Here is a 27,506-nt window from a genome sequence, read left to right as displayed (position 1 = left end):
CTGCAAAACCCATAATCTGTAAATTTGTTGAATTAATGCTGATGAGGAAAGGAAAAAGTCTATAAAGTAACCAGAGTTCCAGAAGTTATGATGTTGTCACTCGTGGATATTCATATTGGTGATTACTGGATACAGTTTATGGAAAACCCATGAAATAATGAGCCTGACAGTAACAAATTAAGACAGATCACCTAATTTTGGACGGCGGAATTCATCATATCAGAAGGGACAATGGACTCCAGTAATTTCTACTCATCTTAGAATTGGTTACTCCCATCTAACCAAAGGGTATTTAATGAGCAGTCTACTTCATCGAATCCTATCCATATACAGGTATACAGTGTAGAGAAACTTTAACAAGTAAACACCTTGTGTGTGAATGTCCGAAATTTACTTTACAACGAATGTGAAGGTTTGAAGAAAGTCCGAAATATTAGCAGAATCTCCATTATTCTCAACTTATTCCATTATATAAAGTTGTTAAAAAGATGTGATTCACTAGAATAATTCTAAATTGCATGAAGGCAAGTCCTTCAGGACAGCCTTGTAAAAGTCATGTGTGTTAGCTCAATGGTCTGGTTGAACAGTTTGATAAAATTAAAAATAAAAAGTAATGGAACAAGGGATCTTCTCTGAGGAATACCAAAGATTATATTCTTGTGGTCACTGGAGTACCCATGAACAACTACTCTTTGCGATCTATTAGTTGGAATGCAACCAGTGTTAAAAGGCATTATGGTTGATCAGGCATACTTTGGAGGTCAGAAAATACAGTATCCCAAATTTGTGTTTGGTTTAAAGTTACGATTAGTAAGCGTAATTCTAGTTTTCAAGTTCATTACTTGAACTATTGTAATCTTAATTTTTCATATTTTGGTATGTATTGTATCAAAGGGTTTAAATTGGTAATTTAAAGGTTTCCATAGGCAAAAATGTTTTAAAATAAGAGTTTTTTTTTAGGAAGGCTAATCTTTCTACAAGTTTCTTTTGTTACTTTTTTATGTGGATTAGTTAACTTCTTACTTCTATTTTCTTCTCTAGTAGAACTGATTTTGTTTGTATATGCAGTATTTAAACTACTCTTCTAATCTACAGGAAGCTCTTAAAAAAGGAAAAATACCCTAACTCACTTGTTTCATAGAACTATTCTAATCTTTCACTTGGATGTCATCCTTTTCATGCAGTGGGTCTGTCTGAAAATTGTATGTAGATTATTCTTTCTATAATCCTTCACTACTCCTTTACTGGGACACTCAAATTAATCATGAATTGATACATGATTATCTTATAAGGGTAAGTATTTTATCTTAGCATTAGTGTACAGAACTCAGACAGGTTTTGAAAAAAAAAGAGTAAATGCATTTATATATTAAACTTCATCTGATTAATATTGATTTGAATTGTTTCGTAAGTAGATTTTTCAGGTATTTGTTTACAAGACACTGTATGATGAATTTCCTTAGTTTGGTTTATTCATTGCTGTTATATTCCATCTGGAATTGCATATACAAAAGACATTACTATTGCTCTGTGAAATCTAGATATTAAACGGAATATTTTATGTAGGGAGTTCCAGAGTGACATTTTTCTAGCAAATAATTAGTACAGTAAGCCTAAAAAACTATAGGGTCCAAATCTTTAGCATATCTTTCTGAATATATTAGTTGGCAACTGGAGTATTGTCGTCGTTCTTTCTTGTTTTACAGCAAACAATGCAGTCTTTTCTGTTTAATTTTTTTGTATCAAATACGAATATCATTTATATCAAAAGTATAAGAAATATCCATCTCTTGTCTCCCATTTAGTGTTTTCCTCAAAATGTTTCTGAATCTTTGTAAGTTTCATTCAACTGCATAGCTTTTCATTGCACAAGATTTTTTTACTAATAGATATATTTTGTTTTATGAACTGGGCAAAGTATTTGGAGGCATAGTTAATATTCTTTATTGAACCTAAAATCGAATGCTTTGATAAAATTGAGACAGTACTTGTTTTTTTTCTTTGGGGGGGGGTTGTTATATGTAAGTAAATAACAACATACTGTATGTACAACAGGTGGGAATATTGAATGGTCACTTATTGTCAAACTGATTGACAGCCAACTGTCAAGGAAATTGCATTCCTATTAACTTAACAGGTTTCAGTATGAAACATCAATTTATGCTTACAGGCCGGTTAGCTACTATAACAAATGTAACTAGGCATATGAAAGGGAATCACAAACTTACTGATTCTTTCTGTGAAAGAACTTTATACTTTTTTCTACATGCAATAACAGATGCAATTAAGGGATTTTGACGAAGGAAAAATCTATTTCTGGGCGAGAGACCTGTGCCACCCAGTGAAATTATCCTTTAGCATCATTTCTAAGGTATATAACTGCTATGTATTACCAGAGAAAAAAGTTGCATAGGAATGCCAGGGTTGAACCCAGCTCGCTCACCTATATAGGTGTCGGTATATATAACTGGGGCGTGAAAAACCACAACCAGAGGTCTCGTGCCATTTAGATATCTGAATGCTACTACCACCATCTCCACCCACGCCAACTACGTCACTCCTCATAGCACCCAAGCTTGGGCCCATTCTGGGAGGGAAGTAAAGGGTGGGTTCACTGGGCAGCACAGGTCTCTCACCCAGAAATAGATTTTTCCTTCGTCAAAATCCCTTTTCTGGGCTCCACCTGTGCCGCTCCGTGAAATAGTACAAGAGAAATGGTCCCAAAGCTTGGAACTAACACCTGAGAGGAAAGTAAATTAAAGTCAAAATATCAAAAAACATGGTTTAATACAAATAGTAAATAAGAAATACCAAGTATTCCAATGAATTGAATAATTCCTTATCATAAAGGATAGACAGGTAAGTCAAGAAATTGCAGCAATAATTCCAAACTATGGAAGTAAAAAATGAAAGTGCAATATAAAACAATAAACTGTAAGATCAAATAATAATTTACAATCCTGAGGGTTAATACAATCAAAATTCAACTCGTGGAAGAGTAAGACTATTTACAGACATGATAAATATAAGAGTGCACCATAAGGGTGCAGCCCAGGTGAAAAACAAAACCAAAACTAAAGTAGGGGCAATAAGTAAGGCAGGTAGGGTGAAAAAGGGAAGGGTAGAACAAGAGTAAATGGTTATGGATCATGACTCTCAGGAGGAACCACATTCCCTGCTGCCACTGTAGCAAATTTTAGGGCTTCCAAATGTTTTAAATAGGGGCGTTTAAAAACTGCTGTGGACTTTCAGCCTGTATATTTTGTAAGTTCATCAAAATGCATATGGTGAAAGTAATTAATGGATGTAGCTACAGCTTGTATATTGTAAACATGTGGGAATGATGCAGGGTTAGCCTGTTTAATGAAATACAGAATCTGTTGTCTGATTCCTTTCAGGGTAATGGTTCCTCCATTCTCTCGAATAAATAAGGGCCCTGCGGACTTATTGGACGTTCTATTCAAATAGGCTTTCAGAGTAGTTACTGGACATAGAGATGGGTCCTGTGGAAGTGGAACAATCTTCCAGGGGGACCATCTGTTCTGAGGGTCCTCATTTTTTGCTAGGAATCTTTTGTCTGGAGAAATTAGAATTTCACCTGATGAGAGAAACTCGATATGACCTGGATCTCTGGACAAAGCTGAAAGTTCTAATATCCTGGTGCCAGATGCTAGGCTCATTAAGAACAAGGTTTTCCTTAATAATGGAATATAATCACAAGACTCGTTAGAAGTGTCAGAAGCCAATTTAAGCACATCATTGAGAAACCAGGAAACTGAACTAGGACGAGTTGATGGTTTCAGTCTGGCACAGGCTCTCGGGATGGACGAGAAGTATGTATCAGTAAGGTCAATATTAAATCCAATTTGGAAAATCTTTTTCAAGGCTGATTTAATTGTGGTAATAGTACTAGCCGCTAGGCCTGATTCAAAAAGAGATCTAAAGAAGGATACTGTTAGGTTCATAGTCATCACCTCAGCCTTTGAGTCCTTTAAAAACTTTGTAAGTTTTTTAACAGCCGAATCGTACTGTCGAAGGGTGGAGTCCCTTTTATCCGATTCTAAAAATAGGGTATTTTGAGGATCAATATCTGTATCTCTTTGTGCTGCAAATTTCATAAAGTCCATAAAGTTAGGGCACTCTGAATTCTTGAGGAAGCTAACACACTGCGAGTTTGTACTACTTGTGTTAGGATTGGATTGGGGATCTGTTGAGGGTGGAGACCCAGTTCCACCAGAAGGGGAAACCAGTTGCTCTTGGGCCAGTTGGGGGCTACTAAAGCCACTTGGCCTCTGAAAGTTCTGAGTTTGTCTAGGACCTTCATTAACAGATTTATTGGTGGGAATAGGTAAATTCTCTCCCAAGTGTTCCAGTCCAATGACATTGCATCCGTGGCGTAGGCCCGAGGATCCATGTTTGGGGCTACATAGCACTTTAGCTTGTGGTTGGACTGTGTTGCAAACAGGTCTACTTGGAGACCCAGAACTTGAGATAGAATCCATTTGAATGATTTCTGGTCCAACGACCACTCCGACTCTAGCAGGGTTGTTCTCGAAAGTGCGTCTGCCACCACATTCCGCATTCCTGCTAGATGAACTGCTGACAGATGCCAGTGGTTCAATGCTGCCATGGAGAATATTGCTGTCATCACATGGTTTATGGGACCTGACTTGGAACCTCCTTTGTTTATACAGTGGACTATAACTTTGCTGTCTAGAACCAATCAGATATGTTGCTTCCTGGCCGGAGCAAGCTTCTTGAGAGTCAAAAACACTGCCATGGCTTCTAAGACATTGATATGAAATTGGCGAAGTGTTATCGACCATAGTCCCTGGGCCTTCTTGTACTTGGAGTATCCTCCCCAGCCGGTAAGAGAGGCGTCTGTGTGAACGACCAGTTTTGGAGGTGGAAATTTTAACGGAACGGAATTTGCTAGGTTTCTGGCTTTCGTCCATGGCTGAAGTCTCTTCCTCAGAATTGGCGGGATTCGAGCTATTTTGTCTCGCCATTTGTTGTTCGCTTTGGAACGCCATACTCGATTTATATCCTTCAGTCAGGCCTTCAGAACTATGTCTGTGACTGAAGCAAACTGGAGGGCACCCAGGATTCTCTCCTGATTTCTCCTTGATGTCAATTTGTCCTTGAGAAAGCTCTTTGTATTCTTTGCTATTTCTTTCCTTTTGGCTACTGGGAGACACAGAGTGTGTGTGCCCAGATCCCATTGTAGCCCTAGCCATTGAAACTTCGCTTCCAGGAATAGCCGTGATTTCGCGAAGTTGATCTGAAAACCCAGATGTTGAAGGAACCTCAACACCTTGTTTGTTGCCATCCGGCAGGTTTCGATGCTGTCTGACCAAATGAGCCCGTCGTCCAGGTAAGCTACTATTTGGATTCCTTGGGTTCGTAATTCTTGGAGTACTGTTTCTACTAGTTTGGTGAATATCCTGGGTGCTATGTTGAGTCCGAATGGCATTACTTTGAAAGCATACGCCTGGTTGCCCAACTTGAAGTCGAGAAACGGACGAAAGTGCCTTGCTATCGGAACGTGATAGTAAGTGTCTGTAAGATCGATAGAGGTGGTGATGGCCCCATGGGGAAGTAAGGTCCGCACCTGAGAGACGGTTAGCATATGGAACTTGTCGCATTGAATGTAAGAATTCAGATGAGACAGGTCCAAGATTACTCTTCGCTTGTCTGAGTCTTTCTTTGGCACGCTGAACAAGCAACCTTGAAATTTCAAGTGTCTTACCTCCTTTATTGCGTTCTTTTGTAACAGATCTTCTGCTTACAGGACTACAGTAGTTCTGTTAGATGATGAAAATTGGTTGGTGGAGGGGGCCCTACTACCCAACTCCACCTCAGACCTTTGGAAATTATGCTGTAAGCCCAATTGCTGAATGTCCAACGGGTTCGAAATAGATACAATCTTCCCCCCACCTGAGGAGTTTCAATGGTTCGTAGCGGATTTACCTCCCCGGGCTCCGTGGAATCCTCTGCCTCTAGAGAAGACTCTTCCGCTGCCTCTGCTGCGAAAGGTCCCTCTAGCCCCGCTACCCCTGGCGTGTTTGTAACCATGGAACACGCCCTGTGTCTCGAAGGTAGGGTTAAAGGCTGGGGAAGTTGTATAAGAGGTAGATGCAACCTGAGCCTGCGGGACCAACACGTATTGTTGTTGGGGCTGCGCCTTAGAGGTTGAGGGTCGACTACCCTATGAAACCGGGATTGTCTGGACCACTTGTTGGGACTGTTGGCCTTGGAATGACTGGAAAGGCCTCAGTCTCTTCCTGCCTTTAGGTTGGGTACTGGCTTGTTCGAATTTCCGTTTGGGAAGGAGACCCCACCGAACCTTGAGGCTCTGATTAACCCTCGCAGCCTCACTAAGGACGTTGTTGACCATGTCTTCAGGGAACAAGTCTGGGCCCCAGATTGGGGCTTTGATGAGTTTGTTAGGCTCATGTCTGATCGATGCCTCAGTCAGGACGTGCTTCCGACATCTACGCTTGGCCAGGATGAAGTCGTATGCGTCAGACAGCAATGTCTGAAGCAACGACTTAGTCAAAATCTTAAAAAGGGGTTCCTCCTCGTAAGCTAAGGAGAACATTTCCGCCATTGTAGCCGAGTTGATAGATCTACTCAGGCGCGTACGGGCCTCGAACTCGAGCCGTATCAGGGAATCTGGGAGCCTGGGAAGTCTTTCGCTGAACTGTGTAGAGGCACAGTCGGGGCTCAACTTACCTGCTGTGAACATTGCAGGGGCGTTGGTCCAGCACTCGTGATCCCCCGGGAACAGGAGGGAAGTCAGGTCCGTTTCCCGTAATTGGGGCAACGGTTTGTCCTCGTTCACGGCTTGATGTGCCAGGTCCATCATCTTCGTGGTACAAGGCGTTGGGGTATGCTCCTCTACCATGAACATCGTGTACGAGCTCTTGTGAGGAGTCAACATGGTGTTGACACACTCCCACTCGTTGAGAGTCCGGACCTAGGCTGACTGTGCCTGTTCCTTGGGGTATATGACGGTCTCCTTCGGGACCTTATCCAGCCTTACAAGCGCTTCCTCAGTTAAGCGCGCAAACCCGGGGAAGGGGAATTGGAGACCCGGTGGGTAGAATTCAAAGTCTTCTACCGGCCGGGTGCCACACCCTTCGATGGTTAGCATGCCATCCTTGAAGGGAGAATGTAGATCCATCCTCCACGGATTGCTCATAACGAATTCCGGGAGTTTGGAGGCGTCCGGGATAATATATTTTTGCTGCGGAGGCAGTCCGGAACACAGGAAGTTCTCCATGAGATTCTCCTGGTTCTGCATCCTCTCTGTGAGGGCGCCCATAAAAGAACCAATCTTCTCCATCAATTGGCTCGAGAAGGCTGCCGGGTCGAAGGAGGCTTCCGGGGTCTTGGATTTCGAGTCACTCTTCACTCTCGACCCAAGAGAGGAAGAAGTCGCTACATCAGAAACCTTAGGAATTCTTGAAGATGAAGACCTAGCCGGTTTGAGTAGTTTGGAAGACCTGGGAGTCTTCGAGAGGGTCTTTCGAATTTGTTTTACTTTAGGGACTACTGGGCATGGCCTGACCCCAGCCACGTGCTTCCCAGTAAATCCCTGAAAGGAAGAAACGGAAGTAGTAGACAAAAACGGACTAAGGATAGGGATCTTAGACCGTGTACCACCTGCCTCACTTACCTCCCTACTTACGTCTGGTTCGTCCAAGGCCATGGGCTCTAGGTCCAAGTTCATGGCCGCGACGTCTTCCACCGTGTCCTCAGTCCTTCCTGGTCCTCCGACAGGAGCAAGGATTCCATAATGGAGGTGATGATGGGATCCGCCACTTCCTTGGGGACCGCTGCTGACATCTTCGCGTTAGGATAGATGAGCGCGCACATGTCTTCTGAAAGCACATAAGGCTGCTTGGCCTTAACGTTCCGGGCGAACCCGCCAACCCAGATCTTAAGGGTTGACAGGGCGGAACTCTTGGAAGACTGCGAACTCTGAAAGAGAATATTCCGTTACTAATATTCTAAATCCATCGTCGCAAATTAGTATCTATATTAATAAATATCAGAACTCACTCGAATATACCATCAAGGAGAGGGAGAAAGGAAAAATCCAAGTTGGATTATGTCCATAGTTAAATTATAGAGCAGATCGACGGAAAAAACCTACCGAATCAGCGGTAAGCACGGACACCAGACCGTAGCAGACCTCACAATTGTCCGGGTGCCACACTAGGAGGTCGCCAACTTGGACAGCACACGAGGCATGGGACCTGCATACCCCATGTGCACATGCCTGCTGCAACACCGCCGCACAGGCTGTCATCTGACACCGGACCATCTTAAACAATGAATTAAATTAAAAACTAAATTATGAATTAAGTTATGATCATCCAAGGATAAAAATATCGTCAAAAGGAGGATATACTATCCCGTCAGAGCCGGGGATGTATATATCTATATAAAATTAACTGTAAGGTTAGCGTTATTTCCGTTGGCTCCGGGGAGACCACTGAGTTAGACCGGGGAGTCATAACTGACAAGCACTAACAAAACATATAAAGAAGGTTCTCCGGGATAAAAACTGATACAGGCCTACGGATGTAGGTAAAAATCATGTTTCATACATAACGCGGGAAAACGCAGAAGAGAACCTAACACGCACGTCATAATATTCCCGGCCCCCGGGGGGCCAACCAGAGTGGGCGGGGAGAACGGCTACGACAAAGCATGGGAATGGTGGAACTCAGCTAAGACCCCAACAGCTGTTCTCGGCTCAAATCTAAGGGAGGGAGTATGAGGTATCTCTGAGGGGGGATTGGACGAGCGCACTCGACCAAAACAAACTTCTGATCTCCGAAGTCTCAAGGAGACATGAGGTATCCCTGGGAAGGGATAAGGTAAGGGGGGGGGGAGAAAAACATTAGGTATCCCGGGAGAGGGATAAGGGCATGTGGGGGGATGCACTTGACAAGGGGGGATCAGCGAGAACAAGCCAGGGAGGGGTTGAGGTGGTCACGTGAGTCCGCGAGCGGACAGGAGTACCAACCTAGTCAACACCATGCGATACCAACATAAACGAATGATCATAACTAACTGGTAAATAACGAAACAGGAATAAATAACTAGGTATGCGGCATGCAGAATAAAGCTAAATAAAGCTAGAATAACGTGGTAAGAGAGGGACGCAGGAGAACATCGGAACAAAATGAATAAAGGAAGTAGGCCTAACTCTCCAGGTTCGGGTATGTACCGAATAGGAGGGGGGGACTACGACACAAAGGCTCGATCGGGTAAGGTGCCGATCAGTAGGATAACAACGTAAAATCACTGTAAACCTGGAGTCCCTCTCCAACCAAAAGGACCTAACTCTTATAAGAGTAATCATGAATAAGAGCAACAATCCTAACATAAAAGGTACCAAAACACGGTGCAAAACAGCCTTCAAGGTACTAGGCCTAGAAGGGTAGCGAGCAAGCCCATTACCTAAGATATAGTACGTTCCCGTTAAATGAATCACGAAGCTGAAAAAGGCATCGCGTAATGTGACACGGAATTGAGTAAAGGTAAAAAGGTTCGAAACAAGTTACAATTGATATAGAAGACCAATTGCAAAACGTCAAGAACAAGACTGGAGGTAGCGAGGCCAAACATGGCGTCGAAAGAGTCGGGACTCCCGACCCGAGAACACGTAAACACTTAGAAATAAAGGCATCGCTACCTCCAGAAACTCAAAATCCATAGTTCTAGTACTTAACTTGGAGGAGGAAGCTTGGGTGTCCGACATCTTGACCAAAAAGCACCAAAAAGCCGCAAAAAACCACAAGCAAGGGAACGTACGAGATCACAACGAAGATGCTATGAAAGGAGTGACGTAGTTGGCGTGGGTGGAGATGGTGGTAGTAGCATTCAGTAGTGGGTGTAGAACGGCACCACGCTGTAACGGGGATATTGAAGAGGAGATATCTAAATGGCACGAGACCTCTGGTTGTGGTTTTTCACGCCCCAGTTATATATACCGACACCTATTTAGGTGAGTGAGCTGGGTTCAACCCTGGCATTCCTATGCAACTTTTTTCTCTGGTAATACATAGCAGTTATATACCTTAGAAATGATGCTAAAGGAGCATTTCATGGAGCAGCACAGGTGGAGCCCAGAGAAGCCTATGGTGGGGGCAGCACATTCAGACCCATATGTGACAAAATCCTATGGTAACTAACTGGTTATTGCAAGCTAATGGTGAACACTGATGATGGGCATCATCTATAGATACCAATTGAGTACCAGCAGCACAAGTTGGCATGTTATCAATAAATGACAGTTGTGTTCAAAGGGTTTATAACTAAATCTGGGTCTTTCCTTTTATATATAGATTGGAGAAAACAGATCTGGTTGGATTTTTAAATTAGATATGGAAACTATTATATTTAAATCTAGAAGCTATAGTTTTGGAGAAATGGGAAGTGATACTTAGAGACATCAACACCGACCTGACAATTTTTCAAGTCGCCAACAATTGCCAGATTTTCAATAAGCAAATAAGACATTAGAAAAAGGACCCGGTAGCGCTTTGGCTGAAAGTATCAGATGAAATTGTATCTTCGTACTTTTTAGTTCTTCCTGTTCCATAATATTCAAATGTTCATTATTTTGTTAGATGTAAATAAGTGTGTAGTAAATTATACACAATGTAATTAATTATTAGTACATTATACACAATGTAATTAATTATCAAATCCTCTATTATGCATTATAAGTATCATACTGTAATATGTCTTTATGATGAATACCTTGTCTTCTCTTAATGTCTGTTTACAGGTTGGTGTGGTATTTAATCCTGAATTTTACTGCTGATTTCTTCAATGATATTGTACTTAGTGTAGACATTATTTCTCCATTATTATTTACTAGACTACACATGTTGTATACCATGCACAACAGTGTGTCAAAGTTCTTGGGACAGATGATGCATGTTGCATGAAGCTCTTGATGACAATTGGCAGGTGAAGCAAGTCTTTTTATGTCTGCTGACTTAAGGGCCTTTTTATTGATTTTCTTTGATGGCTATTGGATGCAATTATGTACAGATAAGCCAGGTAATAGTGGCTCCTAATGACTTGTTTTTCCTCATTTAAGGACTGAATGTTGCTGTTAGCCATTACATTTGCATTTGTGTCCATGAAGTGTGCCTTAAAGGACACTTGAGTGTGAAAGACAGGCAAAGACTCTTGGATGCAATTCTTGACAAGATGTACAGATGATAATGCTGTCTCTGTTCCATTGTCACCCACTTGACTATGATAATAGTTATGACAGTACAAAACAACCTTTGACACTTCAAACATTCTGATTTCAGGAGGAAGAGGAGGCCGAGTTTGCGCGACTGCTCAGGGTAAAGATAAAAAAAGATAGAAGTCCCTCACTAATCTGATGCCCCGCCATCTATTTAGACCCCCCATCAGTTTCCCATCCACTCCCCTTCTAATACCTTAATGCCTCCCTCCCCTTTTTTTCATAATATTTGCATGTGCATACTAATTTATGTTTAGACATTTGTTTTTTATGTAATGCTTACCAGAAGATAAGATTCATATCTTCTAGTTACAAATTAATTTTATAAATTTAAAACTACTAACCCAGAAAGCATTCATATATAGTCTGTCCAAGCCAAAAAAAATCTATGTTAAGATCTTTTGTCACCTAAGCTCAGATTAGTGAGGGTCAAAGTGAGTTGTGCACTAGCAAACTTATCATTTTTAAAAGATTAAACATCTTTAATATTAGCTTAAACTAACTTTATTTTAATCCAGTTCTTATCACTTTTATCTGTCCTTACTTTCCAAAGTAGAATAATCTGTGTGTTCTTGTGGCGGACTGGTTTCACCAGTAATTGTACTTGTTATTGTTCTGAATGTTATGTATGTTAAGGGGAGATGTGCACCCTTTTTCCAGTCAGTGGTATCTTATGAACTTACTGGAAATGAGAAGGAATAGCTTTAGTTGAAACTTGCCAACAAGGTAGAATGTCCACTACAAGCCCACACTCCCTATCCCATCCCATGTTTTGGCAATTAACTGTTAAGTTGGTGGGATTCAGAATTTGCATCGAGTTTATCATATCTTATAGATTGTTATAACATATATTTATATACAATTCAGAACTTAAAGATGTCTCTTGTGATTAGATATAGTAAAGCATTTTATTGGTAAAATTTTCAAGTCAAATCTAATCCCATTGCTGTTACAGTATTATCAATTATGGTTCAGTAGGCCACGTTTACCAAAATATTCTAACGGTATATCAGTGAGCTGAGGTAAATGTCAGTATAATTTAAATATATCATTCAACCAGTACATAATATTTATGATCATTTAATAAATTGTTTGGCTGTCATTTTTGTTGCCAACTGATACTTGTTGGTAGACTAATATACAAATGTACTTTGGGTACCTAGAAGTACGGCATAATAATTGTGATTGTGTTAATGTGCGTATGTGATAAGGCAAAGTTCTGCCAGTTGTTAAGTATTTGTTTTTTCTTATTAGCATTTATAAGTGTTAGTAATTAATGATATCATATACATCATGATCTTATGAGGACGTGAAGATTCAAATAATGTTGATATAGAGGTTTTCTGATCCATATCAAGTTTCACATATCGTAAAGATTTATTTCAATCAATCGTTAAGGATGACATGTTCTCCAAGTGTCATCTTAGTTTTTCTTGATTATTGTTGGAGTATAATATCTTTGGTATTCAAAATATGACTAATTGTAGGTTCTTTTGGTTTCTGTCTGCACTATACACTATACTAAAGCATATTCCACACATAGCACTAATTGTTCTTTGCATAAATTTAAAGTTTTTCTTCTTGAAAATTTATTTGATTTCATTTCCCATCCAGATGGAGGATGAATATGACCTAGAGGTGGAAATTGAAAGGCAGCTAGCTCAGGAAGAAGAGGAAATAGCTGAAATGCAGGAAAATATTGCCAACCAAAAGCTAGCTCAACAGGTTGCTAAGGTGAGTCAATACTCATTTATGAATGGTTTGAAAAATTACAATAACTAAATCCCATTATCTGTAAGAAATGACATTCTGTATGGCATAATGAATCTGAAGAAAGCAAATAAAATGGATTAAACTCATTCATAAATTGTGGTGTTTTCAAAAAAAAAAAAAAATGTCTGATTGCAACAGTCAATTCTATCTGGTCTTTGATAAGGTTGCACTCATTTTATTCTTGGGTATTTAATGAATTGACCACATAATCCAGTCATATAAGCCAGAGATGGTATGACCACACTTACAATTTGACCATCTTATTTTCAACTGATGATGAATATAGTCTCCAAGATGAATTGTTGTGTTATAAACAAACTTCTTGAATTTTTTACACTCGGTTCATTTAGTCATTGATTTTTCATTGAATTTTTAAAGTGATGTAATTTATTTAATAAGATCTAAAATATTCAAGAATGGAAGCATTTTGTCATTCCTGTGAGATTTAAGAATGTTAACTAACTTATCTTTTTGAAAATCTTTAGGATGATAACTGCAGTGAACATCAATAATGAATGCAGACATTTTACTTTCATATAGTTTAGTACTATTTTTCATTATTATTTTCTTCATGCAGTTGTCATTTATACATGATTGGGGCTTTGAGCAATCTGAAAATGTGTTAGGCTATTTACAAAATAGGAACTGAAATTTAGAAAAAATGAGGTACAAATACTGTATCAAAGATAATTATGTTTTGCATTGTGACTTATGAAGACCATTGCAGGGGTCCATCTTAAGCTCTATGAGAAACTGGCATGTCATGAATGCTGAAAATTCTTTAAAATTGACAAGATAGGGGATTTTCCATAAGAATTACTTGAAACTTTAATGTTTTTTATACTTGGAGTTCATTACTGCTTCTAAATTGTATGAAAAAAAATTAACCTTGATAATAGAAAATTTATTCCCCCTGACTAAGCATGATAATCTGTGATTAGGGTCTGGCTGCTTCTGCCTCAGCTGCTTTACATGTAAGCGAAGCAATCCTTTTTCTGTTGTGTGTTTCGATCAGATTTGTTTACTGGCATATATTCTCTCCATTCTGCATTACTGTATTTTGGTTGATTACATTTTCATTTTACTCAGGACCATAAAGGCATGTCTCTTAAATATGTAGAACCTCTTTTGGTGGAAAATGCACAGTCAATGAGACAGGTAAAGATCTTCACTACCTTTGTGTACCATACAGAGATAATTAGTGCTCCATGTTGGAGCAGTTTTCATATTGTGAACCTCAGAGGCTCAGATCACCCAATATTTGAATTTAGCAATGGTTAGAGCTTGAGATAAGGAGTACAAGCATAAGAAAAGGGAACCTACTTATGTAAAAGCATAAGAAAAAATAATGTACAATTAGCTCAGGCTCAACCTAGTAGTAATCAGAGTTTCTCGGCACATTTGACCTGTGCCATCCTAGCTTCCCCTCCATTCAAAGGTGGTTTCTGGGGAATTTGAAGTAATGGAACAGTGCATTTGAAGAATTACAAGCTTTTGATTTAGAGGATTTTAAAAGGGAAGTTATGCAAAATGTTTTGGGTCGTTAAATGTGTTTGGATTTTCATTAGGCGGTAATATATCTGTAAACTTCCCCTGATGTTTAAATTGCTTTCATCTCCAAAAACTTGGTTATGCTGACATTACCTCTTAAAATTGAAAAATTACCAGCTTTATTTCCTTCCAACATACTAATGCCTCTAATACATAGGTTGGTCAGGGTACCAGCCACCCGGTGAGTTACTACCGCTGGAAAGTTATTGGATCCATTGCCTGGCCAGACAGTACTACCTTGGATCCCTCTCTCTTGTTACAGCTATTTTTTCCTTTACCTAACACATGTACTGAATAGTTTGGCTTATTCTTTACACTTTCTCATCTTTCCTCATACACCTGACAACACTGAGATTACCAAACAATTCTTCTTCGCTTGGGCTAATTACTGTACTGTAATTGTTTAGGAGCTACTTTCCTCTTGGTAAGGGTAGAAGAGACTCTTTAGCTGTGGTAAGCACCTCTTCTAGGAAAAGGACACTCCAAAATCAAACCATTGTTCTCTAGTCTTGATTGTTGCTATAGTCTCTGTACCATGGTCTTCCACTGTCTTGGGTTAGTGTTCTCTTGCTTGAGGGTACAAGTCTATGGGTTAGGTCAATCACTTTATTTATATTTCTGTACTTATTGCTTTTGTTATCATTCTTGTTGATTTACTTTTTAGGTATGATGTATCTTTCTTATTACCATTAATCCTAATGCTATCTAGTGTCGTCTACTGTATTGCAATATACGTGGGTCTTCATGCAAATATTCAAGACAGACAGCATGATATTCTTTTGTGCTCAGATACTTTGGTTTCTAATATGAGGCACTCATCTGAGCTCCTTATAATTGGTTTTAAGAAGCCAATAATTTTGAAGCGGGATGCCATTCCTAGGGCTAGGGGAATGGCAGTGTATATTAGGACTGAGTACCCTGCTTCTCATAAGTCCTGCTATCAATGTGGATGTCATGAGATTCAGGTAATAAAAGTTTGTGGCAGGCATAACAACTTCTATTTGTGTTTGATCTACCAGAATCTAGACATGCATGATTCTATCTTCGATTTTCTTCTTACCATTATGGCTAAGATACTGTACTAGAAGATGATAGAAAGGCCTTTTTTGTCTTTGTAGGTTATTTCAATGCTAGCCATAGAGAGTGGTTAAATTCTGATTCTCTAACTGATTGCCTTGGCTTAAGAGCTTTAGACTTTGCCTCTGAATCAGGCTGTGAGCAAATCATAAGTGAGGCTACTCACAGGTATGGTAACTGCTTTGACCTCGTATACACCGACTCCCTTGGCATTATAACAAGTGAGTTTGGTTCTCTGATCATGCTTTGATTTCATTAGTAGTGAAAACTGAGCAGCCTAGCCCTGATGTATCATACTCGTGTAGGATTTATATGAAATTTCAAGCAGACTGAAATGTAATTTTGAGTAATATTTTGGGCTTGAATCGGTCACAATTGTATACAGTAGTAGTGTTGATCCTGTTGTCCCTTTAAATGAGAATTTAGTCAACATAATTGATAGACATATCCCTTCTCGTGTGCTAAGGTACCAAGTGAAGGACAAACCATGGTTCAGTGATGATTGAAGACATGCTTATTTGGAGAAGCAGGAGGCATATCATCTTTGGAAGGGTAACACATCAGATTTTACTTGAAATAACTATACTCAGCTTAGAGCTTTTGCTCTGAGTTTATGCTTCAACTGAAAAAGAATACAATTTAACCATGAAAGTAATCCTTTCTGGTACAACCTAGGAACATAAATGGTAGACTACCCTTAAATCTGTAATCATTGGTGTAGATGCAACAGTTCCTCCTTTACTTAAAACAGGTGGCTCTATCACTCACTGTCCAAAGGAAAGGGCAACCCTTTTGGCTGATGCGTTTGACAGTAAGCAGAGTAATGAAAAACTTGATCTTCCTCATTCCTGTATTCCTGAGGCTAAACTAGCTAGTTTAGCTTTTTGGGCTCAAGCCATGACGTCCTGATGGAAGGTTCCTTCAGTAGCTTCCTGAGGTATATTTAACTACAGGGATATTCCCAGAGAATTAAACTAAAGGTTATCACAGAATTCTAACTTCTGGTGCGAGTACCCTAAAGGTTTCCCTCTAGGATATCGTATATCAACAGGAGACGCATGTATTAACACGCCACATAGCTATCTGCACCCCATATAGAGTTAACACTTCGATATGGAAAGGTGGAAAATAACTGGGGAGCCGTTCCACAGTTACACTCGTCCTTGGCTGCTTTTGGTACTCGAAACGTAAACAAACGGGCGCCATTGCTAAATGACGTCACGTCCGTCCTTATCCTTCAGCCTGTAGGCCCTTGCTTTGGTCGGATTTCCCTTTGTGCAATTTTCATCGACTTACATCGCCGTTATGTCGTTACCTTCAGCCTCGCCTTCTTCTGGAAAGTTGAGTACCAGGTCCCAGTATTGTTTAAATAAGCTCTAGCCGTAAAGTACCGTATTTCCCGTGTCATAAGACGCACCTTTTTTCCTGAAAAATTACCCCAAAAATCACCCTGCGTCTTAACACTAAGAAAAATTTGTTTAGGGAAGTTTGACAACCCTCAAACACCCAACTAAAATATTTTCATATTATGCTTCGTTTATTATAGTACAATAGCAAGTTATTTGTTTTGGTAATCAGATGATGACTCCCTAACTTCCTTCTACAAGCAAACAACTGTGCAGTGGTCTCCTAGCAGACGACGCTATTACAGTACATATTAGTAGTTTTTGCAGTATATATTAATTTCTCATATTTTTTTTATATTTTGTAATAAATCAGTATTTTGATAATGAATTTGTTGCCTGAGTTCCGAAATAATACAAGCAAACAGTTGCTGAATACACCTTGGGAAAAAAAAAAAAACATTTCACTGTTAGTTGATTGCAGTGTTACCAAGTTAGCAGAAAACTAGAGTTAGAGTCACATGCAGTAGCAAAAGTAGTCCATCTAGAGGAATTTCTAGACTTTTTTTATCACTAATTAAGTTTGTGAGAACGTATGTAGGCTATATGATAAATTTGGAAAATATTACTGGAATTTTACTTCTTTACCAAAATTTTATTAACATTTGGCAACACTGCTTTTATGTAAAAAACACTTGGAACACTAAACAAATAGTTGTTGTGGCAACTACGACTGATTTCAGTGGTTTCTTCTATTAATATGTAAATAAATTGGGATAACTGGTGTTCAACTAATTAATATTAACTTAAGCATTTGCCATTATACCTAAAGTACGAAAATTTACTGTGCTGGACAAAATCTCACTAGAGTTTCGGACCAGAAATTGCTGCTAGGAATTGTAAAATCTCAATTTTCTTTTTTCCCCAAAAATGCTTTGCTAATTTATGGGTGCGTCTTACCACTTGTAGCGTCTTATCACACGGGAAATACGGTAACTTCTACTTTTCGTAAAATATTGTGTTTTGTGGCGGAGCTGTGCCGATCCCGGACGCGCCATTTTATGGCGTCGCTGTTCTATTGCATGCCTTATTTAGCTAGCCAGAACAGCCTTATCCGGTCTCTTAACTAATTTATATTATTAGTTATTTAGTCTTCATAGCTAGGAATTACTTATATCGTGCTTTAGCGCTCATCTACTCGGTCGTCGTTCGACCCCATACTAGATAGCTAGCTTAGCCCCTAGGCTAGATAGCCTAGTGCTTGTGTTCATGCATGATATATACCAGTGATCCTAGGTTAAGTTATGAAGATTGTGGAATTATTAAACATACTGTTAACTGTGATGTAAGTGTTTTCGCCTTCGGGGACCATATAGGGGAACAGGTTGATTGCTTATTTTTCCACCCTAACCTAAATGTAGGAACCCCTATATGCTCCCTAATCCCCTGCCTGCGGGCATTCCCTCTGTGTGGCCATGCTTTCCCTTCTATATAGGGGAATCTTGTCTACAATCAGAGTATTTATCGCTTCTCTGTCTACCCTAAGGGAATGATCCCCCCTTAGGGTTGTGACCGAGAAATAAGGAACGGCTCTGCCCTTCCTCAGTTGCATCTGGTTGGGTTACTCCTCCCTCCCTGCAACTTGCGATGTGTCTTTCAGCCTACCTAGCTTAGGAGTTAACCCTCCTTCTCTAGGTTAGGCTCTGGGGGCTGATTCTGTACTTTTATAGTTTGAGACGGTACTCCTGTACCAATCTCATTCTGGTTACCTAACCTAGGTTAGGGAGCGTTCTCCCTCTCCTTGGTGGCCGTTCTTGTACAGAGCCTCCCCTATGAAAGACCCCTCTTCTTCTCCCTCCCCACCAATCCCCTTGGTGTAGGCTTGCCTATACACATCTGTCCTTAGTCCTACAACTCCTCCCTTGGGTGGAGTGGTAGGGCTAACTTGTTCTCCTGCTGAGCTGGACGCTCTGGTACACATACCCTTCATAGCGTTCTATGGGGGTAGTCGCCGGCAGCTGTCCAGCCGGCGTGGGTCTCCCCCTCTTGAGTGCCCTCTAACCCTCCCTTGGGTTACCCCAGGCACCCGGCCGACTGCCGGCCCCCTGCCGGCCCCCTGCCGCCGGATGCTATGAGTATCTACTTCTATCATGAGTGCACTCTCTCCGGAGAGATGCCGGAGGGGTATGTGGTCTTACCCCTCCCATCCCTCCTTACCTTTCTCTCCATCTATCCTGGTGCCGGTCCCTTTCCGCCTCCACTGCCGGCGATACCGCCTTACCTCTGGTGACATTCTTTCATAAGATCCCCTCCCTCCTCTAAGACGTCAGCCTTCCGTGTGCTGGAGGCTGCCGCCTTCCGTCGCCCCACCCCTCTTTTACCTAGTAACAGCTGGCTGACCCCCCGTGCCGGCCACCTGGGTGCCGGCATTGATTGCCGGCGGTCTAGGTATACAACCATATGCTTATCTGTCTTATGAACTGATCCAAGCTCACCAGGCCGTCAGCCGTTGGCTGCCGGGTCCTCCGCCTCCTGCCGGCGACCTGCCGCTGTGCCGGCGGTTGCCAAGATGGTATTACATTTTAGATACTCAATGTGTCTGTCTTGAAGCCTTCCACCCTGCAGGATCGGCCTCCGGCGTGCCGTCGGTCTACCGGCACCCCCTGGAGACGTTAAGGGACATGCACCCCTTCTCATACCTGCCGACAATATGCCGACAGCCAACATACTGCAGCCAGATGGCTTAGCCACTTACACATATAGGTATTGTCTTACCTTTGAAATTGTGGCCGTGCTGTCTGATTGCACATTACAATATTCCAGCATACTCTGTGTGTCTTCGCGTAGCCGATTGCCGGAACCTATATCTAATAAGGGGTGTTCCATACTCCCCTTCTAACCAGGGATCTGAGTGGTCTCAGTCCCTGCTACACCTCGCAGGCAATTTCTGCTAGAGGCCTAGCTTCTACTCACCACGGCTTATCCATATGGATATCCGTTTTGTGGCCTTCGGCCACAAAAGAAATTGCCTACTGATAAGGTTACAGTAACCGACTGGGCAGGATTCACAAGTATGTGTCTATCTACTTCCTTTCCCGCTCTCTACTCTCAGGCATTATAATACCTTATGAATCGTTTTAATGCTAAAAAAAACTTAGATTAAGTTATCTTAATTTTAGAGTAATGTAAGTCATTCTTATGCCTTCCATGTACTCATGATCTCTTTCTTTTACAGGAGGAGTATATGAAGTGCGAAAGCAACTTTTGTGGAGTGAAGCGCCCGGACTTCTACGAGCACAAGGCGTGCCGGACCCACGCCCCCTGCGCCGCCAAGAGAGGCGACCTGAAATACTGGGACCCGCAGCACTGTACAGTCTGCAAGAGTCGTCTGGTCGAAGCGTTCGACGATCCTCCTTCAGCGGAGGCAAGGGACAACGCTCGAGAGAAGCTACGCAAGTGGGTGCGTGGCTTCCAGAAGAACTCCACCGGACCGTATCTTGCCAGCGAAGATTTGAGGGCCTTGCTGTTTCCAAAGGCATCTAAAGACTCCACCGTCCAGCTCGTGGTGGAACCTGATATCGTCATGGCCCAGTCCATGCATGAGTGCCACTTAGATTCTGATAACGTGGAACGTATGTCGGAAGAGACGGAGAAGAACCTCATGGGCGAGGAGTTCGACTATGAGGAAGATCAGGTGGAATACCCTGATTCGGAGTCTGAGGTCGCTCCTACTCCTACATCGACTCCTGCACCGTCCGAGGAACCTGTTCCTTCGACTTCCGCCACCCCGGACCCTCTTCCATCAGGCACTCAGGAGGTCTTCAAGATGCTTGAAGCCCTCATGGAAAGAAAACTTCGTGAGACCCATGAGCAATTCCGGTCTACCCTAGTGAGTTTTAAACAACCGAAACGGATTTCGGTTAAGGACCTCCCCTCTTGCTCGGATACTAACCCATGGAGGTATGCCGAGCATATGCCGATCACAACTGGTAAGATCTTCATCAGTGAGAAGGTCGCCTCGATCTTGTTGGAAGAAGTGGAATTCTTCCCGAATTTCGAGGCTTATCCGAAGTGTTACGTCCAGCTCAGGTCCGAACCAGCCTCAAAGGAAGAGACCGAACCGAAGGAAGTAATCGTGTTCGATCTCGCGAAGGCTATGCTAGCCAGTGCGGTGAAGAGTAGGGGTTTCACCAACTCCAAGATGCTGGCGCTCAGCAAGAAGCACCCAACCTTCGTTGCGCCGAATGCTGCGACCTTCCCCTTTATAGAAAAGGCCTTCACAACGGTCTTGAAAGCAGTGGAAGAAGGGAAACCTTGCCCTGTACTGGAGGAGTGCAGACCCTTCTCCCTTACCGTCCCTCCCGATGATAGACACTGGAAAGACGTCCAGTCAACCTTCACGGTGGGGAAGTTAGACCCTGACGTAGCCGGTCGTCAGTTCAATGAGGACCTCCCAAGGCTAAATGATCACCTCCTTCGTAGGGAACAGGATACGAAGGAGAGGCTTGCCGCATCGCTGTCCCTCCAGGTACAGCTCGAACTCATGGCCGGGGACACTAGAGTCCCGGACTTCTACATGGTCCTAGCCAAAACACATTTGGCAACGGTGACTAAGGACCTGTACAGCTTCACTAAGGCTCGCAGAGCCTGTCGTGAATTCGTGTTTGCCAGCGCGACGGTAAAACACGAACCCCGGAGGCTGATTTCCTCCAATATCTGGGGTAAATATCTCTTTCCCTCCTCCCTGGTGAAAGAGATTGCTGACAAAGCCACCACGGAGAACAGGAACCTTCTCCACAAGTGGGGCATGTCAAGGAAAAGGAAATCCTCTCAAGACGATGGCCCTCAACCTAAGAGGAAGTCCCAGAAACCGAAACCCCAGCAACGTCAACAGAGACGGCAGTTTCCGGGTTCCGCTACTCCCCAAGTGGCAGCACAGCCACAGCAGACCTTTCAGTTGGTCACCCAGCCGGTGGTGTCGCAGTCACCGGTCTTTACCCCTGCATTCGAGCAACATGCTACTACCTTTCGTCCCAGAGGTAGGGGCTCAAGCAGAGGTTCCGGCAGAGATTCGTCTCGCCGCCCCTCCAGAGGCAGAGGAGGAAGGGGAGCTAGCGGCCGAGGTGGCAAACCCTCGGGACACCAGAAGCAATGAAGTGCTTCCGGTGGGAGGAAGATTCCGCCAATTCCAGGATCGTTGGACCTTCGATCCCTGGGCACACAGCATCGTCAAGAAGGGACTAGGCTGGAGCTGGACGCAACCACCCCCAGCCTTCCAGCAATTCTTCCAACAGTCAACCCCCCTCCTGGAAGAATACGTCCTAGAACTCTTGAACAAGAAGGTGATCAGGAGGGTAAAGTCAACCAGGTTCCAAGGGAGACTATTTTGCGGTCCCAAGGACTCCGACAAACTCAGAGTCATTCTAGACTTATCCCCTCTCAACAAGTTCATTGCGAACAGCAAGTTCAAGATGCTGACTCTCCAACAAATAAGGACCCTTCTGCTTCAAGGGGCCTACACGGTCTCCATAGACCTGGCGGATGCCTACTGGCACGTTCCAATGAATCATCACGCTTCCTCCTACCTAGGATTTCGACTCCAAAGGAAAAGTTACGCCTTCAGGGCCATGCCCTTCGGGCTCAACGTGGCTCCACGGATCTTCACCAAGCTGGCAGACGCCATCGTCCAACAGCTCCGCCTTCGCGGCGTCCAAGTGATGGCTTACCTAGACGACTGGCTGGTCTGGGCGACATCGCCCGAAGATTGTGTAAGAGCCTGCAACAAAGTCACCCAGTTCCTAGAACATCTGGGATTCAAGATAAACGCCGAGAAATCTCGCCTCTCTCCAGCTCAGAAGTTCAAATGGTTGGGAATCCATTGGGTTCTTCAGTCACACCGCCTTTCCATCCCGCAGAAGAAAAGGAAGGAAATAGGATCTCAAGACGACAGCAGGAACAAGTTCTAGGCTCTCTACAGTTCGCCTCTGTGACAAACCCAGTGCTTCGCACACAGCTAAAGGATGCCGCGGGAGTCTGGAGACGTTCTGCATCCATCGCTCGAAGAGACCTCAAGAGACGGCTTCCAAACAGACTTCGCTTACTATTAAAGCCGTGGTCGGAAGCAAAGGCCCTGAAAAGGTCCATTCCTCTTCAACACCCGCCTCCATCGATCAACATCCACACGGACGCTTCACTGGAGGGTTGGGGAGGTCACTCCCACCAACGACAGGTTCAGGGAACATGGTCTCCCATATTCAAGACGTTTCACATCAACATCTTAGAGGCCATGGCGGTTCTTCTCACCCTGAAGAAACTCTCCCCGCCTCCCTCGATCCACATCCGTTTGACTCTGGACAACTCGGTGGTAGTCAGATGTCTCAATCGTCAGGGCTCGAGATCACCCCAGATAAATCAGGTACTTCTTCCGATCTTTCGTCTGGCAGGAAAGAAGAAATGGCACCTGTCTGCAGTTCACCTACAGCAACGTGACGGCGGACGCTCTATCACGGACAAGCCCAATAGAGTCGGAATGGTCTCTAGACGCAAGATCATTCTCCTTCATCTCTCGCCAAGTCCCGGAACTTCAGATCGATCTCTTCGCAACGAGCGACGACAATCAACTTCCTCGATATGTGGCCCCGTACGAGGACCCCAAGGCAGAAGCAGTGGATGCCATGTCACTGGATTGGAACAGATGGTCCAGGATATACCTGTTCCCTCCCCCCAACCTTCTGCTGAAAGTCCTCTCCAAACTGAGAACCTTCAAAGGGACAGCGGCCCTGGTGGCTCCCAAGTGGCCCCGGAGCAATTGGTACCCCCTGGTCCTGGAGCTGCAGCCCACGCTGATTCCCCTCCCGGGCCCAGTTCTCTCTCAACAAGTACAGAAGTCGACTGTCTTCGCTTCATCACTGAAAGTCAGGGACCTTCATCTCATGATTTTCTCTCCCTGGCCGCAAAGAAATGGTTTGGGATCTCGAAGAAAAGTCTAGACTTCCTCGAGGAATACAAGACCGAATCCACACGACGGCAATACGAATCTTCCTGGAGAAAGTGGGTCTCGTTCGTCAAAGCAAAAAATCCTACGGAAATCACCATTGATTTTTGCATGTCCTTCTTCATTCACCTTCATGGACAAGGCTTAGCAGCCAACACGATTTCCACCTGCAAATCGGCTTTGACTAGACCACTACTGTACGCTTTCCAGATTGATCTGTCCAGCGATATCTTCAATAAACTACCAAAGGCATGCGCTAGACTACGCCCAGCACCTCCGCCAAAACTTATCTCCTGGTCCCTGGACAAGGTGCTCCATTTTGCCTCTAACCTGGACAACGATTCGTGCCCTCTAAAGGACCTGACTCAAAAAGTTATCTTCCTTTTTGCTCTCGCCTCGGGAGCCCGAGTCAGCAAAATAGTGGCATTGTCAAGAGACGAGGGTCATATCCTGTTCACAGATACAGGAGAACTTACCCTCTTCCCTGATCCGACGTTTCTCGCAAAGAATGAATTACCCACCAAGAGATGGGGCCCTTGGAGAATCTGCCCCCTGAAGGAAGATGTCTCTCTATGCCCAGTGGAGAGTCTTAAGGTCTATCTTCGAAGAACTTCAGACTTCGGTGGAGGTCAACTCTTCAAAGGAGAAACATCGGGTAGTGACCTGTCACTGAAACAACTAAGAGCGAAAATCACCTACTTCATTCGCAGAGCGGATCCTGACAGTACACCCGCGGGTCATGATCCTAGAAAAGTCGCGTCTTCTCTGAATTTCTTCCAGAGCATGGATTTCGAAAGCCTCAAGAGCTTCACAGGGTGGAAATCGTCGCGCGTTTTCTTCAAGCACTACGCGAAGCAAGTGCATGAAGTTAAACATTTCGTGGTAGCCGCAGGTAGTGTTATGAAACCTGCCGTTTAACTCTGCATAGAACAGCGAGTTACTTGGGACTCTAACTCTACGGGTGCCTGTGTTGACCCTTGTGTGATACATAGTGATTTCATGGACACTTAGTGTTTCTAATAGACTGTTCTTATCAAGGTGAAATGTCATAGACTTCACATGAGTGCCACATGCCTTAGGGCATGATGTGTTTTTCTTTGAAAAAGACTGACGTTCCTCCGGAACTTGTGTTTCTATAAGTGAAATTTCTTTCAGATTCAAGATTGAAGTCTTTTATTTTCTATGTACATTATTCTTTATTATTGTAAATTAACTTTACACTTTTTATTGCAATTGTTATCACTATAATCTGCAATCTATGAAATAAAATGTCTATTTTAGTACATGTGCGTCTCTCTCCTCTCCTATTGTTATTATGAAATACATGATTGTCATAGTTTCATTTAACCCCTTCCCTTTGGAATGAGAAGAATAATATAAATTTACCTGTACAGTATTATATACTCACTCATGCTGTGTAATATTCCTACTTGAATACTTACCTTCGTCCTGCCTTCGAGACCAGATTGATCTCTCCTCCAAGGAGTGTAGTGATTAATTATCACTTGTCTATACTTGAGAATATTCCTACCCGAATATTAACCTTCTGTCTTGTCTCCGAGTCCTGCACGAACTCTCCGCAGGGTGAGTAGCCCTTCAATGATCACTTCGGATTTTGGTATGATCCGCCGGGACTTCTCTGCCAGGGGGGCAGGAAGCTGGATCCCCACGGAAACTCTAGCGAGGACACATTACATACCTCTATTCGGAGCCCTTGGCACTTACTTAAAAGGAGAAATTTTCCACGATACATTAATTCTCTGGTACACTTCCATCAGGACGTCATGGCTTGAGCCCAAAAAACGGATTTTGAGCGAAGCAAAAAATCTATTTTTGGGTGAGATACCCATGACGTCCTGATGGACCCTCCCGTCTATTCTAGTCCAGCCTTTCAGGCCCTGCCCTGTCCTGCTGTATCATGGAGATTAGCAAGGAGCTGGCCTCAGGATGAGGACGGACGTGACTTCATTTAGCAATGGCGCCCGTTTGTTTACGTTTCGAGTACCAAAAGCAGCCACGGACGAGTGTAACTGTGGAACGGCTCCCCAGTTATTCTCCACCTTTCCATATCGAAGTGTTAACTCTATATGGGGTGCAGATAGCTATGTGGCGTGTTAATACATACGTCCCCTGTTGATATACGATTTCCTAGAGGGAAACCTTTAGGGTACTCGCACCAGAAGTTAGAATTCTGTGATAACCTTTAGTTTAATTCTCTGGGAATATCCCTGTAGTTAAATATACCCAAGGAAGCTACTGAAGGAACCTTCCATCAGGACGTCATGGCTATCTCACCCAAAAATAGATTTTTTGCTTCGCTCAAAATCCGTTTTTTGATCTCGTAAAATTAAAGCTCTCTTGATGAACCTTGATACTTATGGAAAAGTAGACTCAAATGGTATTTTTCCTGCATATTTCTTAGCTCTAAAGTTATCTATTATTTCGTGCAAGTTAGCAAGAAGAGGAGCTTTTAGAACTTGTTGGAGAATTGGTAATGTTACCCACCACTATGTAAATGTGTTTGTGAATTGTGATAGCTCAAGTCCCAACAGATTACCACCCAATTTCCATAACTCTCATATTGTCTAAAGTTTTTCAACTTATTTTGGCAAAATGTCTTAATAGGTTTGCTGAAGCTAATCATGTGTTCACTAGTTTGCAATTTGGTTTTCCTAAAGGCCTTGGAGCATGTGATGCCCTTTTTAAAATCAATGCTGTACAGAAATCCCTTGATTGTGGTCAGGATGTATGTATGATTGGCCTTGATTTTATTGCTTCCTTTGACCATGTTAATCATGGAGCCCTTGTTTTCAAACTCAAACAGTTGGGAATGGGTATGTTGTTTCTTAGCATTGTTATTGAATTTTTAAGAAATAGATCACAAAGAGGAGTTGTTGATGGATAGCATAGTGAGTATAGGAATGTGATAGGGTAGTGTTCTTAGCCCATTACTTTTCATACTATATACATACTAGGTATGTAGTTAATTCTAATAGTCAGGCTTTCTACATCATGAGGCTTAATACTACACAATATTCTAGAAGTTTTATTCCAGCTGTGACTAAGTTGTGGAATGATCTTCCTAATCAGGTAGTTCCGTACGTAGAACTTCAAATGTTCAAACTTGCAGCAAATGTTTTTATGTTTAACAGACTGACATAAGTCTTTTTATAGTATGTAATATCTGTTTTGATGTTACTGTTTTTGAAATATTTTATTTGTTCATTATTTCTCATATTGTTTATTTATTTCCATATTTTCTTTCCTCACCGGGCTATTTTTCCTTGTTGGAGCCCTTGGGCTTATAGCGTTCTGCTTTTCCAACTAGGGTTGTAGCTTAGCTAGTAATAATAATGATAAACAATGAGTCTATCAGCCTTAACATGCTGGGTATGTCGTATCAGCTCCTCCAGTCTTTAAGTCAGCTTGTAACAAAGTTGACATTGTCTCCAGATTGTCATTTTTTTATTTCTTTTAGTAGTTT

General features: G+C 42.6%; 1 protein-coding gene across 4 annotated transcripts in view; it reads left to right on the top strand.

The window, feature by feature from the left end:
* Nucleotides 1-27,506, top strand: part of Ca-alpha1T (Ca[2+]-channel protein alpha[[1]] subunit T) — a 340,709-nt gene that overhangs the window by 292,924 nt on the left and 20,279 nt on the right. For all 4 annotated transcript variants that reach the window (XM_068362312.1, XM_068362310.1, XM_068362308.1 and 1 more), the window contains 2 exons: nucleotides 11,349-11,384; nucleotides 12,899-13,018. In XM_068362312.1, the coding sequence (XP_068218413.1) occupies nucleotides 11,349-11,384; nucleotides 12,899-13,018 (156 nt within the window). The remainder of the gene's footprint in view (nucleotides 1-11,348; nucleotides 11,385-12,898; nucleotides 13,019-27,506) is intronic.

The sequence above is a fragment of the Palaemon carinicauda genome, chromosome 38 (assembly GCF_036898095.1).
Source record: "Palaemon carinicauda isolate YSFRI2023 chromosome 38, ASM3689809v2, whole genome shotgun sequence".
In the NCBI taxonomy this organism is placed as follows: Eukaryota; Metazoa; Arthropoda; class Malacostraca; order Decapoda; family Palaemonidae; genus Palaemon; species Palaemon carinicauda.
This window is presented reverse-complemented; position numbering and strand designations above follow the sequence as displayed.